Source organism: Mus caroli, unplaced genomic scaffold (genome assembly GCF_978045245.1).
Source record: "Mus caroli unplaced genomic scaffold, Mus_caroli_1 scaffold_8, whole genome shotgun sequence".
Taxonomy (NCBI): domain Eukaryota; kingdom Metazoa; phylum Chordata; class Mammalia; order Rodentia; family Muridae; genus Mus; species Mus caroli.
This window is the reverse complement of record NW_028227263.1, coordinates 1,516,048-1,535,328: the sequence shown is the minus strand read 5'-3', so window position 1 is coordinate 1,535,328 and position 19,281 is coordinate 1,516,048. Positions and strand designations below refer to the sequence as shown.

The 19,281-nt window shown below is 49.9% G+C and overlaps 1 protein-coding gene across 3 annotated transcripts; it reads left to right on the top strand.

Moving 5' to 3' along the window:
- The first annotated feature begins 1,659 nt into the window (after window positions 1-1,659).
- Dhcr7 (7-dehydrocholesterol reductase) lies at window positions 1,660-19,281 on the top strand. Of its 3 annotated transcripts, XM_021168127.3 has the most exons (9): window positions 1,757-1,773; window positions 5,257-5,384; window positions 7,614-7,705; window positions 8,708-8,930; window positions 11,339-11,429; window positions 12,070-12,283; window positions 14,013-14,217; window positions 16,362-16,493; window positions 17,950-19,281. In XM_021168127.3, the coding sequence occupies exons 3-9, from the start codon at window positions 7,620-7,622 to the stop codon at window positions 18,412-18,414; spliced, it is 1,416 nt and encodes a 471-aa protein (XP_021023786.1). In that variant the 5' UTR covers window positions 1,757-1,773; window positions 5,257-5,384; window positions 7,614-7,619; the 3' UTR covers window positions 18,415-19,281. The 3 variants fall into 3 exon arrangements, with proteins under 3 accessions (XP_085697258.1, XP_021023786.1, XP_021023787.1); XM_085841132.1 differs by lacking the exon at window positions 5,257-5,384 and having other exon boundaries at window positions 1,660-1,773; XM_021168128.3 differs by lacking the exons at window positions 1,757-1,773; window positions 5,257-5,384 and adding an exon at window positions 1,797-1,820.

Here is a 19,281-nt window from a genome sequence, read left to right as displayed (position 1 = left end):
TCCACACATGGCTCATAGCAGCTGTTCTCAACCTGTGGGCTGCAACCCCTTGGAGGTTGCATTTTACATACCTTGCCTCTCAGATATTTACATTATGGCTCATAGCAATAGCAAAGTTACAGTTATGAAATAGCAACAAGGTAATTTTATGGTTGGGGGGTCACTGCAACATGAAGAACTGTATTGAAGGCTCGCAGCATGAGGAAGGCTGAGAACCACAGCACTCTAGTAATAAATGTTTTTTCCTGGTTTTTCGAGACAGAGTTTCTCTGTGTAGCTTTGTCTGTTCTGTAACTTGCTCTGTAGATCAGGCTGGCCTCAAATTCACAGAGGTCTGCCTGCCTTTGCCTCCTGAGTGCTGGGATTGAAGGCATGTGCCACCACTGCCCAGCAGATTTTTTTTTTTAATTTGTCAAAAGTTAAAGAGCTGAATTTTTGATAGAAGACTATCGGCTGATAGGTAATAGTTTAATGAGTTTGAAAGAATGCTTAAATCAAGTCAGCTCTTCCTGCCAAGAAGTATGCTATGTCCTGAGTGTCCTCAATGAATGCTAGGTTATCAGGGTTGAAGGTTGTTTGGAAACATTGCATTTACCAGTCTCAAAATAACACTCTGCTCATTTTACTTATTAATCAGGAGAAAGATGGGGGCAAAAGAGATGGCTCAGGGGTTCAGAGCACCGACTTATCTCGATGAAGAGCCAGGTTTGATTCCTAGTACCCATGTGCCAGTTCATAGCTCCAGTTCCAGGGGTGACCATGTATGTATGTATGTATGTATGTATGTATGTATGTACATACATATGCATGCATGCATGCCAAGAGCGTTAGATGCCTTGGAAGTGGAAATACTGATGGTTGAAGAACCATGTGGGTGCTGGGGCTTGAACCCTGCTATCTGAAGAGCAGCCACTACTCTTTACTGCTGAGCCATCTTTCCAGTCCCGACCGTATATTCTGTTCAACCTATTATTCTATCCAAATGTGTACCCTGACTAGATCCCGGGGTCTGGGGGGGGGGTGGGGGAAGAGCAATAAAGGACATTGTTGGACAGTTGAGGCACCAGCATATGGACAGTAGTTAACAGTGTTGAAGTCACTTCTGTTACCAGTTTGATTCATTGTGGCTGCAGAAGAGACTCTCGCCAGGAGAGGGCGACTGTAACTAACGAATATCAGGTGGCAGTGAGGAACAAGATGAAAAGAGTGAAACTTCATAGCTGCTTTGTTAAGGCTCCCCAATACCCTTAGGGGCACGGAGGTATGACTGAGTCCTGCCCACGGAGGTTTGGCTGTCCTGCTGGGGCCTCAACTGCATTCACAGTCTGCTAGCTGCTTCTTCCTTGCTGATCTGGTCTGGTCTTGTCTCGCGGTCTCCGCAGTATATGTTGTTCCGTGCACAAGATGCTCTCCTTCAGGTAGGAGCTAAGCAGCAGGGCAAACTGAAGAAGCACGGTAGGGGCAGGTTCAGAGCCTGCGCCGCAGAATCCACACTTGCATCCTTCCTCCCACCAAGCGGAGTCAGACCGCCGACCCCAGGGGCGGGGGCGGGGCGGGGCCCGTTCTGCTGTCAATCTCAAGACTGCCGCCGCCGACTGGCGGGCCTGGTAGGCTCCGAGTCAGCTCACTGCCTTCACCAATCACAGGGCGCGGCTCGCGAAATCCACTTCCGATTGGTCGTCTGTGACCTCACATCATCTGGGGCGGAGCTTCAGGCAGGCACTTAGAATACTGCTGGAGAGCGTGGATCAGCCGTCTGGATCCCGCACTCAGGTGAGAATTCGTGTGCGCGGACCAGGCCAGAATGCAGGAGAAGGACGGTGCGCACAGACGGGGGGGTGGGGGGGGGGAGCGTCGAGAGTGCAGAAGAGTGGACCGTATGTACAAAAAGGAAGGAGGCAATTTGTGCAATTGCGGGAGCGGCCGGAGATGTGTATGTAGATGAGGGTATGCGTGTTTGCACAGGTTTTAGGTAGATTGCCGAATAGATGTGCAGATTTAGAGGCGTGTGCACAGGAGAGGGATCTATGTGCTCTGGTTTGGGGAGATGTGTGCTGAGGGAGGGGGCCTAAAGGCCGAATAGGAGGGGAGATGCTTTGCCCAGGTGGTCAGGTGCACCTGTGACCAGGTATGGAGGTGGAGGCAGCCATCTCCTGTGAGATGAGGATCCAGTTCCCTGGGGGACCTTCGAATGCTCGAATATAGAGGGGCAAGTATAAACTCACCCCTTGACCCATTCTCCTATCCCAGAGCATATACAACCTCCAGAATCTCTTCATTGGATTTGAATGATTCTATTTATTCTCTCAGGAGATAGATGGATTGCCCACTGGCATAAGGATCACGGGACGATCTAGGCATACCTGGCCTCCCCAGGTTGTGGAGAGTCCCCTGTGCCCCTAAAAATCAAGATGGTTTTCAAAGGAAGAATTCAAACAACCGAACATCTTTAATTTTTGAAATTGCTCTTTAAAACAAAAACAAAGTAGTTGATGGGTATAGAGAGGGCCTGCATGCTGCACACCAGAAAGAGGTGCACCTAGTAGTGTATGGTAAAGCCCTGCTGCCAAAGAATTTGGTAAAACCAAACCAAAACAAAAACAACAACAAAAACCATTTGGCTTATAAAGGAGGGACAGTAGATTATATAAATGAGAATTTGTGAAACAATCTGGAAGGGTAATGAGGCCTGGGATGGACTTGAGGGAGGAGAAAACACTTTTGGTTTCACATCAGACATCACATTTTGGAACTTCTGAAAAGCAGAGATCTTATAGCTTCGATTAGAACCAGAGATTATTGCAAATCTCAGGTCATTTCCTTCCTCATTGGGCTCATTTCTGGGGGCTTCAGGAATTGCTGGTCCTCCACAGGGACCTCAAGCTTTCAAGATAAGTCAGACCACAGTTTTGTGTTCAGAGCAGGGGAGGATCCCCTATGCAGAGCTCACCAGCCTTGGGTCACTCCAGAAGCCAGCCTCCCTGACCTGGGGAAAGTGGTGGGGCCTAGTGAACCCCCACGTGCCATTTAATTGCAGAAGCTCTTCTGCTAGAAAAATTGAGGAAACCCCAACATGCCAACGTTTGTAATGCTATCTAGTCTCCTACAGGAGGGAGGGGCTTGTCCCTGCTCACACCCGCAGAGCCGGATCTTTCTAGCACTGAGTGCCAGAACATCTGATTTCTTTGGTGATTGTCAGTGGGTGTGACAGATGTGTACGTGTCTATACAGAGCACTGCAGGAGGATCTTGTGTCTGCCTGCTGCCGAAGCCCCAAGTGTTTCCCAGGATAAATTTCCATTGGTACACGTAGGGGGACATGCTTCTCGCCATACACCCATTTCCAGGATTTCCTACCTTTCCATCTTAAAATCCAACCCGAGACTCACAGATCTCCAGACTGATTACCCTGCTGTTTCTGGAATATTCCAGCGACATAGATGCTTCTCTGTATGGAAGATCCCTGGAATCTGATAATGCAAAGTTAACCATGTCATTGTTACTGCACAGCCTCCCCGTGTGCCAAAGTGGAGCACCAGGCCCAGCCTTGTCTGGTAGGCCGCATGAGCAGTCACCGAATTGTCCTGCCTTGTTCTTTTCCCATCGTCTCATCTGTGAACATTATTCATTCTGCCGGTGGGCTGGGCACCTGGCACTTGGCAAATGCTGAATGGATTGTAGCTCTAGCATCAGGCAGCAGCTCCTTGTAGACATCTTTTTGTTGCCCCTTCAGGGTGTGGAATGACCGAGCTGTGACCACTAAGGTCTGGTGATGTCTCATATCCTTTCCAAGGAGAGATCTAAAAGGCTTGCCTTTCCCTAGCACTGCCCGAATGAGTTTCTCACTGCCTGGAGGCCACCCATAAGCCAGGACAAGCAAGCCCACGTGGGTCTGTGGGAGGAGAGTCCACTCCCATGACACACCTCCCCAGACCTTGAGAAATGCTGAAAGGCTTGTTTAGGTTTGCCATGCCCCGGCTTGGTGCTTCCTGCTGATGTCATAGCTGTCTCCTCGCCTCCACACATGCTCCTTTCCATAGGAAGGATGGATAAATAAATAAATAAATTATTAAAAACTGACACAAACATGTAACCACTAGTACATAGGAAATGAAGCCAGACGGGTTAGAAATTAAAGGTTATTCTTGGCTACACAGTAAGTTCAAGGCCACATACCCATGTAGAAGAATGGCCTGTCACCTTCCTCTGTGCTGGGTGTCACCCCTCAAGGCGACAGGTGTTCTGCTTTTTGGATCAACCACCCTGACTGCAGCAGCTTCCATTACAGCATGTTGGCATCTCAGGCCTTAGTGCCCCCACACAACCCCTCCCCTTGGATCTACAGCCATCAGGTTCATGGTGAACATTTTTTGCTTTTCTCTTCCTGAATTGTCACTGAAATCATCCCACTGCCTTAGGTGTGGTGGACAGTTTTCCAGTTGCAGCATGGCCATGCTGCCCATGATGGCTTTGTCTGGTCAGCTGAACAAAGCCTTCAGCTTTCTTGACCTGAGTCAGGTTATTTCCTTTTCTTTCCTTTTCTTAAGACAGGGTCTCAGGTTTTTGCTCTGCTGACCTGGAACTCACTGTGTAGACCATTTGGGCCTCAAACTCACAAAGATCTATCTGTCTCTGCCTCTCAGGCGCTCATTAAAGATGAGAGTACCACTATGCCTGGCCCGTTGGTTTCATTTAGCGTATGGGGCACCAGTGAACCTTCCACATCTGTCCTTTTAAAGATGACCATCACAAATCCTTGGGGACATAGGCTTAGGTGCCCTGGGGCACCCAATAGGTCCCTGATTCTCTTGCATTCTCATGAAAACTGGTTCCCAATCCAGGTCGTTCTCTGAGTTACTCTGTGTTCCTGTGTTCGTGGCATTTCAGTGGCTTCTAGTATGTTCTGTGGGAATGTGCCAGCTCCAGGGTGAGTGCCAGGATGGTTTTACATGTGTAGGTTTGGCTGTCAGCATCCCAGGGAAATCTGTTACTATCTGTCAGGCCTACCTGTGCTGCCTCTAGCATTCCTAAGCCTCTGGAACCTTGCATTCACTTGCCCCAGCTCGACCTCTCAGGCTCCTGCTGACATTGGCTCTGTCACCCCTAGATGGACTCGGTGTACCCCAAGCCCTGAGTCTGGCCCTTGCTTGATGTCAACAGTGATCCTGACACATACAGTGTGGCTCCTTATCTGCCGTTCGCCTTGACATTTCAGCCTCCTGGGTGACCTTGGTGTTTTTTGTGGCCTCTGTGTCAGGGTGTTGCTCAGTATATGGACAAGGATTTATCAGACCTTGGGGGACTTCTGAGCCTGGACGTTTTGAGAACCATTTTTGAGAAAGACAACATCATTCTGTTGTGAAACCTGTAGCCCAGAGGTCAAAGGTGAGTGTGTTGCTCACAGTGCCCTTGAGCATGGGCAGTGGAAGTGAGGTACTGTTTTAAAAGCTGACGAATAGGCTGGAGAGGTGGCTGGGTGGCAGAAAGCACTGGCTGTTCTCCCAGAGGACCTGGGTTTGCCCAGCACCTATATGGTGGCTCAAAACTCTCAGTTCCAGAGGATCTGACGTTTTCTTCTGCCCTCCATGAGTGGTGCACAGACATACAAGTAGACAAAATCCACATGCACATAAGATTAAAAAAAAAATAATGAAGGAAACAGTGCACCAGTCACATGTCAGCTGTTCAGTGAGGCTCGGGAGTGGAAGGGGATCCCATCTCCCCAGCCACCACACATTTAAATATCTTTTTACAAAATCCGGTGCCTGTGACAGAGGTATGACCAGATACCTGACCTCCACATACATTTAAAATAGTTACTTTTGTATTTTTTTCAGAGTCTCTTGTAGACCAAGCTGGCCTTGAACTTTATCTATAGTTTAGGATGGCCTTGAACTCCTGATCCTCCTGCCTCCAAGTGCTGGGAACACAGGAGTGCACTCTCACTTGGCACTATCAGTTGGCTTGATTCTGCCAATTCTACCACAACTAAGCCACAGGACCAGCCCCACTCAGTCATTCAATGTGTTATTTTCATCACATCTGAGTCCTGTGTTTGGAAAAGGAATATACCATAGGGGCTAGAGGTCAGATGGCAAGCTATGAGTTGCTTCTCTCCCTCCACCACATGGGTAACAGGGTTTGAACTCAGGCTGTTTGCCTCAGCAACAGGTACCTTTCCCTACTGAGCCATCCTACCAGTCTTTGTCTTTTTATTGTTTCATGGTAGACAGTGCTGTGAGTTCTGGGCCAATCTAGGCTGTAGAGTAAGTCCCTGACTCAAAAAAAAAAAATCAGACAGCCTGTACTGTGGACAGTGCTTTAGTATCTCCAGTGTTTAGGTCTGAGGTTCTTGTCTCATGGGCTTGCATAGTTTCCTAGCACGGTAGACTATCAGAAAGGGATGCTGGTGCCAAGCTTTATATCCTCGGGGCTCATCTGTGAGTCAGGGCAAGAAGAATACCAGTCCCCTCTTTGGAGACTCCTGGAAGGCATGTGGACTCGTGGCCCTGGGTTTACTGTGATTAGTGTAGGCACTAGAGATCGGGGAGATTAGGGAAGCTTTGATAGTTGCGTGGGACTGTAAATGGGAGCGTACACCAAGCGCATTGTGTGTGCTGCTGAGCAGGAAGCAGTGTGATAGTTTTCAGTGGGTGGGGTGAGGTTGAGGGAGTCAGGGGTGGGGCTGTCAAAAGCAGGTTGCTCTATTCAGGCAGCACAGGCTCTGAGGCCAGGCTTGCTGGAGAACAGAGACTTCATACAGGCAGATCTCTCCAGCGTTCCCTTTCCATTCTTTGACCTTGGTGTGCGCATGCGGGCATATGTGCACAATATGTGGGTGGGTGAACATGTGCCATGGGGTGTGAGAGTGGAGGTCAGAAGTCAACTTTGGCGAGTTAATTTTCCTCTGCCACGTAGTCCTGGGGATGAGACTCAGGTGGTCAAATTTGGTGGCAGGCATCCTAACCTGCTGAACCATTCTGCTAGCACTGCTATGGCACCATTTCACTGATGGTGTGTGTGTGTGTGTGTGTGTGTGTGTGTGTACGCACGTGCACGTGGGTATGTGTGCACGTGCGCGTGGAGGCCACCGATGGTCAACAGTGAGTGTCCTCCCTCCTTGCTATTGGAGGGAGAGGGACAGCACACGCATGTTAAGTGTACAAACAAAACTCGCCTGTGCAGTGAGCAGGGTTATAGAGGGAAGCCACTTGCCATTAGCTGGTCATAGTCAACTGAGGAGGGGACCCGGGACCTTTTACATTAGTGCTGTACAGGGACATCTGTGAACATGCTCCAAGAAGTAGTGTGTACTATCAGGAAGGCTGAAAGCCATATTCAAAGATGGTGAAGATTCTGGGGTCTGGAGGAGCAGGGAGGAGCCAGTCTCTGCATCTGCCACAGCTGGGGAAGATACTAATGAGTGAGGTGGGGAGGTTGGGTGGGAGGCAGCAGGCTCAGCAAACACCTAAGTGCCTTCTTTTCTTCTCCCAGAATCTGTTGTGGGTAATCAGGTACTGAGAAAGCTACAGAGGTTGCCTGCTCTAGTCAGCACTTGAGTCCTGGTGGGGTCTGACTTTCTGGGAAGATCTGAGCCTTTCTTCCTTCCCTCAGGGCCTGATGGCTTCGAAATCCCAGCACAACACTCCCAAAGTCAAGAGTCCCAACGGCAAGGCTGGATCTCAAGGACAATGGGGCCGTGCCTGGTAAGGGGCTTGCCTGTTCTACTAACAAGAGGATGAGGCTGACTCTCAAGGGTTTCAGCTTCAGGGACGTACTGGATCTAGAAAAAAATGATTATTTTATAAAGACAAATGAAAGGCAAGCTGTTTCCCATTCCACAAAATGAATAATTGGAAAGAAGAGTTTAGAAGCCATTTTGGGTGCTCTGTTCCTTGCCCGAAGTGCTTGGGAATGGAAATAATCTCACTTCTGACATGTGTGTGCTTGCGAGTACACACACATTGAGATATGTATGTGTATGTATTCTGATATATCTTAGGGAGATGGTTATAGGAACCCCATGCTCAGTAACCTATTTTCAGCATGCCTATGTTTTTAATGCAACTTATCACATGAGGGCAGAGTTGGAACTTACCCTGCCAGGAATCCAGGTCTTTCAGATGGCCCTAAGAGTCATCTTGAGCCCTGCCACCAACCCAGGAAAGCTGGGTTGGTGTCTTGGTGCTCTCTCTGCCATTGAGGAATGTGAATACATTGTGTGTTAAGTGTCCTTAATACAAGAAGTGTATTAAGTAGAAGGGGCCTGGGGAGCCACTGGCCCTGAGGGTCAGGAAGAACCCCCTGTACTCATGTACTGGTCTGTGGGCTTTTTGTTGGTGATCACAGGACACCTTCTGGTACTGCCATAGAAACAGCATGAGTGATCTGTCCTGGCTAGAGGGATTTCTCAACTGATACCCTTTTCCACCAGGTTCTAACGGGTGTAAAGGAGAGGCCAAGGGCAACTTGGAGGCCCCATGTGGCCCAAGGCGGTTGGAGGGCAGGTCAGAGAGCCTCGTGGGGCTCAAGGGACAGAAGAGAGTCTCAGAGGAATGGGGTTTGAGGGACAAAAGGGAATCTCAGAGTCCTCCATGGAGCCCAAGGGATGGGACATTTCTGTCCAAGGAACAGAAGAGGGTCTCTAAGTCCCTGTGGGGCTTGAGAACAAGAGCCCTCATGGTAGCCACCCTCTGTCCTTCTCTCAGGGAAGTGGACTGGTTCTCCCTGGCCAGCATCATTTTCCTGCTGCTCTTCGCTCCGTTCATTGTGTACTACTTCATCATGGCATGTGACCAGTACAGCTGCTCCCTGACTGCCCCCGTGTTGGACATAGCTACAGGCCATGCTAGTCTGGCAGACATTTGGTCCAAGACACCACCTGTGACAGCTAAAGCTGCCCAACTGTATGCCTTGTGGGTCAGCTTCCAGGTCAGTCCACCGCCTTGGGGCTGGGTTGCAGTGGGGTCCTGTCTGGGATGCAGACTTCTGACCCAGAGTGATGCTCAAGTCAGGATGCAGCAGTTACCTAGAAGCAGATACACAGAGCAGGAAGCACCTGTGTGTCACATTGTATCCTTTATGGTCCCCCCCTCCCACCCCCACCTGACTGAGCAGTGAAGGCTGCCAGTGGGAGGGCATAGGGTGCCTTGAGGGAGTTCCTTCACACAGCTGGAATCTTTCATGGTAGCTTCTAGGAGGTGTTGTCCTAGACTTCACTGCTTCCACAGGTTTCCAGATAGTCCTGGTCACGAGTGTCTTTGTAATGCAACCTCTCTAACAGGAAATCTAGGAGGTCACTAGGCAGGAGCAGCCTTCACAGGTCGGATGTTGGACAGGGATGTAAGTCTACAGTTAGGACACGGTTAGGGAACCACAGGGGAATCAAGTCACATTTTTCTCCCAGGCAGAATCTTGCTTTGAGACTTGTCTCTCCCAGGGCCCAAACTTTTGGACTCCAGAGTCTTCCTCCTTTTCATTACCTCTGTCCTCTGGGTGAGAAGGATAGCATGAGTTGAGGTTGCTAAAGCATGGAAAAGCCCAGCTGTCCAGTAGAGGGCTGGATAAACAATACATGGTCTGTCCATTAGTAGAACGCTACTGGACCATAGAAAGGATGGGCCTCTGACCAAGGCCTCCCTCTGGGCCAGTGTTGGAAATAGTTGCCAAGTGGAAGATGCTAAGACCAATTTATGTGAAATGTCTAGATCACATTGACACGCTGGAAAGATTGGTGGTTCCCAGGGACTGCGGGAGAAGATGAGAAACAGTTGACAGTGGGAACAGGGTTCCCCTGTTTAAACAACAAAACGTATTTGGGGTCAGAGGTTGAGACAGGGTTTCTTTGTGTAGCCTTGGGCTGTCCTGGAACTTGATCTGTATACCAGACTGGCCTTGAACTCAAGAGATCTGCCTCTTTCTGCTTCCCAAGTGCTGGCATTAAAGGGATGTACCACTACCACTTAAAAAGTTTTTTTTTTAAAGATTATTTTATGTGTGTGGATATTTTTCCTACACACACACACATATTTAGATTTACTTATTTATTTATTTTTTTATTTATATGAGTACACTACAGCTGTCTTCAGACGCATACTAGAAGAGGGCATCGAATCCCATTACAGATGGTTGTGAGCCACCATGTGGTTGCTGGAGATTGAACTCACGACCTCTGGAAGAGCAGCCAGTGCTCTTAACTGCTGAGCCATCTCTCCAGACCCCCTACACATCTATATGTGCGCTGTGTGTTTACAGTTCCAAATGGAGGCCAGAAGAGGAAATAGGATCTCCTGGAACTGGAGTTACAGACAGGTGTGAGCTGCTATGTGGGTGCTGATGCTGGGGATCTAACCCATGACCTCTGGACAGGTAGCAGTTGCTTTTAACAGCCAGTTTTCTCTCTCCCATCCTAGGATTCCCTTTGGTAGTGTTGTCTTAGTTAGGGTTTTACGGCTGTGAACAGACACCTTAACCAAGGCAACTCTTGTAAGGACAACATTTAATTGAGGCTGACTTACAGGTTCAGAGGTTCAGTCCATTATCATCAAGGCAGGAACATAGCAGCATCCAGGCAGGCATGGTGTAAGAGGAGCTGAGAGTTCTACATCTTCATCTGAAGGCTGCTAGCAGAATACTGGCTTTCAGGCAGCTAGGATGAGGGTCTTAAAGGCCACACCCACAGTGACACAACCTACTCCAACAAGCCCATACCTACTTCAACAAGGCCACACCTTCTGATAGTGCCGATCCCTCTGCCAAGCTTATACAAACAATCAAGTGTCCTAGAATCAGTTTGTGGTGATGGCTCCCTGGTCTTGTGAGCCTATTACATGACTCTGAGCCACGATGTTGAAAGAATGGGCTTCATAGGATGTGGATCACAGTCAATGCTTTTATTGTTATTTTATGGTTTTTGTTTTGTTTTGTTTTGTTTTTTAAAAAACAGGCTTTTTAGAAATTATTGATTTTTATTCTATATGCACTGGTGTTTTGCCTGCATGTGTGTTTGTGCTAACGTGTCAACTCCTGGAGCTGGAGTTACAGACAGTGGTGAGCTGCTTTGTGGCTGCTGGGAATTGAACCTGAGTCCTCTAGAAGAGGAGCCAGTGCTCTTAACCACTGAGCCATCTCTCCTGCCCTCATCTCAATGTTTTTAAATGGCCTTGGAAAGGGGTTGGGAGGGCCCATGTGTCCCAGGAAGCCTGCCCAGCTCCTGGAGTGCTAAGCTAGAATAGCAATAGCTGTGCTTCTTGTGTCTGACCAATAAAACCAGGCCAGGTGAGATCACACAGCTCTCACCGAGCAGGCTGCCGGTCTTCCCACCTAAAACTCCATTTCAGGTGCTGCTTTACTCCTGCCTTCCTGACTTCTGCCACAGATTTCTGCCAGGTTATGTGGGAGGCGTCCAAGAAGGTGCCATTACTCCAGCAGGTAACCCTTGCCTCTGAGTTGGTGGGTGACTTGCCCTGCCTAGTCTGCTTCTGACTCCTGGGGTGGCTTTTCCATGCTGCATCCCAAATAAGAACCAATTTAGTTTGCACGCTGTCCTCCGGGCCTCAAGGTTCTGGAGGAGATCTATTGCTCTTGTAGACGTGGCACATTCAGCACTCAGGAATGCAGTCCCTGACTCTTGCTGTCTTTCAGTCCTACTGCTTCCCGGCAGTGGGAGGACCCCGACTTTACCTTGCTAATGGCATGGAGTTGGAATCCCACCTGTGCCTCCAGCAGAGATCTCAGAGAGGCACTGTAAGCAAACACGACGGGAGCTGGGAGAACATAGGGTTGACTTCCTCTGACCTTGCTCACACCTTATAGTCCTGTCCTCAAGTTGGGATGGATAACATGGGTGAGAAGCAACACTGAGCAGCCACAGCCTCACAGTGTGAAGGGTGCTGCTAGCCTCTAAGCCTGGGTATGAAACAGAAAATGGCTCCTGTCCTTCAGAATGGTACCTGGAAGCTGTAGCCAGGGTCTACAGCAACAGAGACCAGGGAGCAGATAGGTGTGAGACAGGGACATGGCCAGGCCAGGTGATGCAACCAGAGTTCTCTGTCTGATTATCTCTCTGCAGGGGTTGTAAACAAGTATGAGGTGAATGGGCTGCAAGCCTGGCTCATTACCCACATCCTCTGGTTTGTGAACGCTTACCTCTTATCCTGGTTCTCCCCCACCATCATCTTTGACAACTGGATCCCCTTGCTATGGTGTGCCAACATCCTGGGCTATGCCGTGTCCACGTTTGCAATGATCAAGGGCTACCTGTTCCCCACCAGTGCCGAAGACTGGTAAGTTCCTTAGCATCTGGGCAAGCCTGGAATGGATGGTACATACTTCCCCTCAGGGCCTGGCAGAGAGAGAGTTGAGAAGTGAGACCTGGGACCAGCCTTTTGGATGCCTGGATTTTCTTGCTTGGAGAACTGCTAGCGGTAGCCAAGGCTGCCATGGGAGCAGTTGAACTAGAAGGGCAACTTCTGGCTGCGGAGGAGGCAGATCTTTGCCTCTTTCTTCGGATTATTTCTTATGAGAGCGCCTTAGAGAAACTCTTGTTATCTCAGCAGCTTTACCGTAGCTGCTTCCTAGGAGAGCCCATGCTTGTTCACAGCATTTTCATAGTTGGAGATCAACTATCCAGTCCATTCCATCTACCCATCTACTCTTCCATCCACCCATCTACCCATTACTTATCTGTTTACTCACCCATCTGCCCATCAACTACTCCTCTTCCTATTCATACACTCATTGTCCTCATATCTGTCTACTCATCCACCTCTCCACCCACGCAGCCATTCACCATCTACCATCTAATCATCCATTCGCTCTCTACATACCCACCCATACACCTATCTTATTTATCAGTCTATTTATCAGCCCATCCATTCCTCCATCCATCCACCCATCATCCATCCATCTATCTACTTATCCATCTGCCTACCTGCCTATCTACCTATATACCCATCCATCTACCTATCCACTCATCCATCTACCCACCATACACTCATCCACTTATCTATCTGTCTGTCTACCTATATACCCATCTAGCTACCCACTCACCCATCCATCCATCCATCCATCCACTCATCCAGGAACAGATAATCGGCAAGTTCTTCTGGAGTTCTTAATTTTGTCTGGGGATACAGATGAAAACAGAACATCTCTCCCTTAACTGTTGGCTTTGGCTTTGGGCAGTGAGCCTCAGATGAGAATGTTGTATGGCTTGGGTTACCCTATGTGCAGTTTACCGCCTTACTGTCTTTTATGGCTCCCAGAGCCGTTGCTGCTTTTGTAGATGTAATGTTTGGTTCTTTCTCCTTAGCCTGACTGTGGGAACTAGGCATGAGAACCTGCTGTCCCAGCTAGCAATAATCCCTGTGCGTGCACAGTAGGCTATAGCTAGGAAGAGTCTTCACCTCAATTATCTCAGCTGATTCTCTCCCCTAGTCTTGGATGAAGGGTTTACTGTGGAGCAGGTGGCCAAGACCATGAACTTGGTCACTGAACTGTGGAACAGGGAGAAACGTGGAGCTTAGGCTGTGAGCACAGGACATTTGCCTCGTAATCCAAGTGCCCCTGTGTTCTATGTCTCTGCTGAGCATGAGCACAGTGTCCTCTGAATGCAAATACCGGTTTGAGTGCAAGGCTGCCATGCTCTCCCACATCCTCTGGTTTGGACACTTTAAGGTCACAGTGGCATCCAGGCTGCCTCTTGCAATTGCCAGAACCTGAACCTTGGTGTCCACAAAGCTGGATGAGCTATGTATGGCGAGATATACTACTTAATTACATGTGTCTTTGGAGAGCAGGGGATATGGCTCAGTGGTTAAGAAGAACACTGGCTACTCTTGCAGAGGACCTGGGTTCGGTACCCAGCACTCACAAGGCAGCTCACAACTGTTCAGCTCCCTCTTCTGGCCTCTGAGCGCCCTGTACCCACATGATGTACAGACAAGCATGCAGATAAAACACATAAAATAAACCTAAAACAAAATTTTAATGTGTCTTCTGTCTGCTTTTAAGCAAATTCACAGGCAATTTCTTCTACAACTATATGATGGGAATTGAGTTTAACCCCCGCATCGGGAAGTGGTTTGACTTCAAGCTGTTCTTCAATGGACGACCGGGGATTGTAGCCTGGACCCTCATCAACCTGTCCTTCGCTGCCAAGCAACAGGAGCTTTATGGCCATGTGACCAACTCCATGATTTTAGTCAATGTCTTACAGGTAACTTGGTGTGCTTGCAGCCAGGGAGGGCAGGGTGCCACACCTGCTGGACTCTGAGAGAGTTCCCAGCATGCTGTCCTGTACAGAGCTGGCTCTTCCAGGTCACAGTAAAGGACATGCTGAAAATCTACCACTACATAGATGCCATTGTGCCAGCCCCCAAAGAGACACCATGCAGTCCAGCCTAGTCCAAGGACGGCGACTCCCTTAGGTGCTGCCCTCAGATAGGATCTGAGAGTATATGGGCTTTTGTTCACCAGCTAGAGAAGAGAGATGTCAGGCATGCTGTGGGCTCAAGGAGTGACCTGTGGAGTCTTCATAGTGGGAGTGGGAGAGGTTGAGACCCTGAGGAAGGTCCTCTGTCCTGAAGCAGCCACTAGGAAGCTCATGGCCAGGTGGGACCAACATGGGGACACTTTTGGAGTTTTCCATCCTTCAGTTAAAGGCAGTTGTCACTCAGGAGGCTGTGGCAGGATTGTTATGAGTTCAAGACTAGCTGGGAGCTACATACTGAGTGTGAGAGTAGCCTGGATTACAGGGTGAGACTCTATTTTAAGAACAACAGTAAGACCAGGGAGAGGGCTCTGTGACTAAAGGGGCTTACCCTGAGAGCATGAAGGCCAAAATTCAGGGCTGGAGAGATGACTCAGAGGTTAAGAACACTGACTGCTCTTCTAGAGGTCCTGAGTTCCATTCCCAGCAACCACATGGTGGCTCACAACCATCTGAGGTAGGAACTGATGCCCTCTTCTGGTGCATCTGAAGACAGCTACAGTGTACTCATATACATAAAATACATACATACATACATACATACATACATACATACATACATCTTTTTTTAAAAAAGGCCGAAGTTCGGATATCCCAGAACCTGTGTAACTCCAGCCTCAAAAGGCAGAGGCAGGGGGATCCCCAGAACAGGCTGACCAGTGAGACTAAACATATTGGTAAGCTCTGGGTTTGGCAGAGAGACCTTGCCTCAGTGAATAAAATGGAAGACTTCAATCTGTGGCCTCCACGTGCACAGACATTTGTTCATGCACCCACATATATGTCCCTACGCATATACTACATACACACATGTGTAAAAGGAAAAAAAGGGGAGAAAATTTAAAAACCAATGGAAAAAAAATGCCCAGGGGTACCAGAGTGTGGCCTGGGTCTATAGTGTGTCCAGCAGGGCTGCAGGGACCAGGAAAGAGTAACTGCAGATGAGGAGGAGGCCACGGGCATAGCTCAGGCTAACTGACTGTGTGTTGGGTGGGGCCAGACTGCAGATGAATGACTGGATGGAGTAAGTCCCTGCCTCTCACCAACTCTAGTCATGCAGACCTAGGGACCTGAGGAGCGGGTGGTATGGCCAGGACCGTGGCCTTTGGGAGGGATCTTCTCTGTGGTCCTCCATAAAGCTCCTTCAGTGCTGGGGAAGAGAGATGGATGGAGAAGAGACCCACAGAGCACTGGGGTCTGGGCTCCTTAGGCCAGCTTCCTGGCACACCCAAGGCTCAGGTAGATACCGATATGGACATGTGTCTATGTGCTATAGGCAAATCCCAGTATGCCTGAGCAATGTACTACTTCCCCTTTATAAAGGACTACCTCAGGCAGGGTGAGCATTGCCACTTTTGCAACTCTTGACTAGCACACTTAGCACCCTACTGATGAATCTAGAGTCTCTGGAAGGCTCTCTGTGTGCCCTAGTCACAACTTATGGCCCTTGAGGTGGGAAGTGATGAGCAAGGACTTTGCTTGTGTCCATCTCTGTGAATGGATCTCAGTTTCCTTGGATACCTTGTGCATGTCATGGTTCTGATGGGCAGCTGACAGGGGCCAGCGCTGGGACATTCACCATATAGATGTCCATATCGGTATCTACCTTGGTACTCAGTGCCAGCTTCCCAGGGACAGTCCCTGAGCTCCTCCATCTTGAGCCCCCACTGTTCTGAGCTCCACATCTCATGTCACCCGTGGGAACTATGGCTGGGATCCCGTCCTGCTGATAACAGTGGCCCCTCCACTTCTCTAATGTTCCCAGCCCCACAGTAACTTAATCAAGTTACTTAGCAACACCCCAACTGCCTGACCCCCATCACTCCCTTGCATGGGACTGTGATGGTAACAGTGTTGTCTCTGTGTTACAGGCCATCTACGTGTTAGACTTCTTCTGGAATGAAACCTGGTACCTGAAGACCATCGACATCTGCCATGACCACTTTGGGTGGTACCTGGGCTGGGGAGATTGTGTGTGGCTGCCCTACCTCTACACACTGCAGGTGAGGAGGAGCCAGGGGGTAGGGCACAGTGTTACCAGCTTCGTGGGCATTGGCTGTGTAGTCTTCAGGTGCTTCAGGTTGACCTTGAGCAGATACACATGCTGAGCTTGCCAGGGGCTTAGTCCTTGGGGTTCACTGGGCCAGTGTCTTCTCCCAAGCAGGGAAAGCTCCTTGCATCACAGATGTCTTTGACCCAGTATGGGATTTGGCTCCGACTCCATCCATCGTACACTGAACGTACCAAAAGTGGAAAGTTCATTTAACACACCTGGCCTACCAACTGTAGCTCACCCTTGCCTTCCCTAATGCACACATGGCCATGGCTGGGAAAGTCATCCCACCAAAGGCTTGGAGGACTGCTGAGACCTGTACTGAAACTGAATAGCAGACTATGTGGAATGGTTTTCACACCGTCTTAGGCTGATTCATGTAGCCACCTGTAGTTGGTCTGGGAGACCCTGGCATGGCCCCAGTGTGAGTGTGTCCCTAATCATCCTTGTGGTCATGAACACCCCCCCCCCCCAAATCACCAAAGGCAGGATAGAGCCAGCAGGGTGGCCAGCAGTGACTTGAGCTGGCCTATATGTCTTTATTCCCACCCACTTGCATGTGTTGGCACTGTGGTAGTAGTGGGCCTGCCTGAAGCTCGACCCCTGCTGCTTCCTGGAGCAGCTGGAGGGAGCTCAGAAGGATGTTAGCCTCTCCAGGAGTGGGGGAATCAGTAAGGTGGGCCTCTGTTGGCTGGCCACACAGCTGATAGGGACGTGGGTTATGGAAGTGGTCTGGCTCCCTATGCAAGGGTGCTGCTGGGAAAGCGGTAGTTCCCAGCAGAGCGGAGCGGGGAGAATAAGGACTTGGGTGGGTGTCAGCCCCAGACTCACACTGTGGATCCTCACCAACCGTAAGCAGCTGACGTGGTTGGGTTTCTACACAGACTGGGCACAGGCTCCTGGGGCATCTCATTGTATCTGTAGTGCCAGTGTGTGAACTGATGACAGAGACCACACTTACACAGGTCTTTGTATCTAGCAGGCCTCATTTTGGCCTCAGGATACAGTGGCCTCTATGTTAAGGAGTCCACAGATTAAACCAAGCATGCGTTGGAAGTAATGTTTTAAAAACTTGCTGCTGGGCCGGGGGGCACACACATGTAATCCCAGCTCTTGGGAGGTTGAGGTAGGAGGGTTAAGAGTTCAGTCCCCCTCAGCTGCATGGTAAGTTTGAGGTCAACTTGGGCTACATGAGGCTATCTCAAAACAAAAACAAAAATCCCTGAGTGCTGGGGTGACAGATGTGTGCCTTCCTGCCCCCCTTGTATCTTACTTAACAGAAAAGGAAGCTGGCGTGACAAGTCTGGGGCAGGGGCAGGGTCTACACTTCCTAGCCCACTCTGATGCTCACCCTCCTCTGTGGTAGGGCCACCTTTTACCTTTCTTCTCTCCCCTTTTCCCCCCAGGGCCTGTACTTGGTGTACCACCCTGTGCAGCTCTCCACCCCCAATGCCTTGGGCATCCTGCTGCTCGGCCTCGTGGGTTACTATATCTTCCGAATGACCAACCATCAGAAGGACCTGTTCCGCAGGACAGATGGGCGCTGCCTCATCTGGGGCAAGAAGCCCAAGGCCATCGAGTGCTCCTACACATCAGCCGACGGGCTGAAGCACCACAGCAAGCTGTTGGTCTCAGGCTTCTGGGGTGTGGCCCGCCACTTCAACTATACTGGTGACCTGATGGGCAGCCTTGCCTACTGCTTGGCTTGTGGCGGTGGCCACCTCCTCCCCTACTTTTACATCATCTATATGACTATCCTGCTCATCCACCGCTGCCTCCGTGATGAACACCGCTGTGCCAACAAGTATGGCCGTGATTGGGAGCGCTACACAGCCGCTGTGCCCTACCGCCTGCTGCCCGGAATCTTCTGAGGGCAGCCTTGGGAAGCATAGAGAGGTGTCATTGAGTGTGTGGAGTTGGATGCATGGGGGCTGGCATCTGGCTTTCCCCTGCAAACTGCCTCCTCAGTTTGCTCATCTGGAGAATGGAGAGCCTGGTGTCCCACAGTGGCTGCTGACAGCTGGAGAGCTGAATTCACACGGATACCCCAGCAGAATGGCTTGTTCTCTCTATTCAGCATCCTGATGGCAGAGGCCCTTTCATGTCTCTCTGTTTGGAGCCCACCATCTATTCTGTCTAGATAGCTTAGGCTTATCAGATGTCTCCCATGATTGGGCCATCCTGGTAAACTGGAGACCATGCAGGATCTAAAGAGTTTGGCAATGCCATCACCACCACCACCACCCCCCTGTCCTGGTGGGCTAGGCCCCATTTTTGTCTGTAGCATGTGCAGTGTTAATTGATCAGCCAAGGGTTCAGAGGCCTTTGAAGAAGGGAGGCTTTTTTGTTTAGGTTCTTGATTTTTTTTTTTACCCCAGGAATGGCAGGCAGTGGACTGGGCTATTCAGGGGGCACTGCCCACTGCACAGTGCCTGGCTTACTTGATAAACAGGGTTCCCAGGACTCCCCGAGTGCCCACCTAGCAGCTCATCCACCTGCCCTCTTCCGGAAGGTGCTTCTTGTTTACCCCTGAGACTTGGCTCAGACAACCCAGACCGTATCACCAGTCAGTGGCCTTAGCCACACCTTCCCCAACTGGAGACCCAGTGTTGGGGAAGAAACACATTCTCATTAGGGACACTGCCCCCCCCCCCAAACTCAGGGTATTCTGTAAAACTAGATAGGCTTGTCTTAGCCTTGCAGGCAGTTCTTTGTATTAAATCTGCTTTGTTAAATGA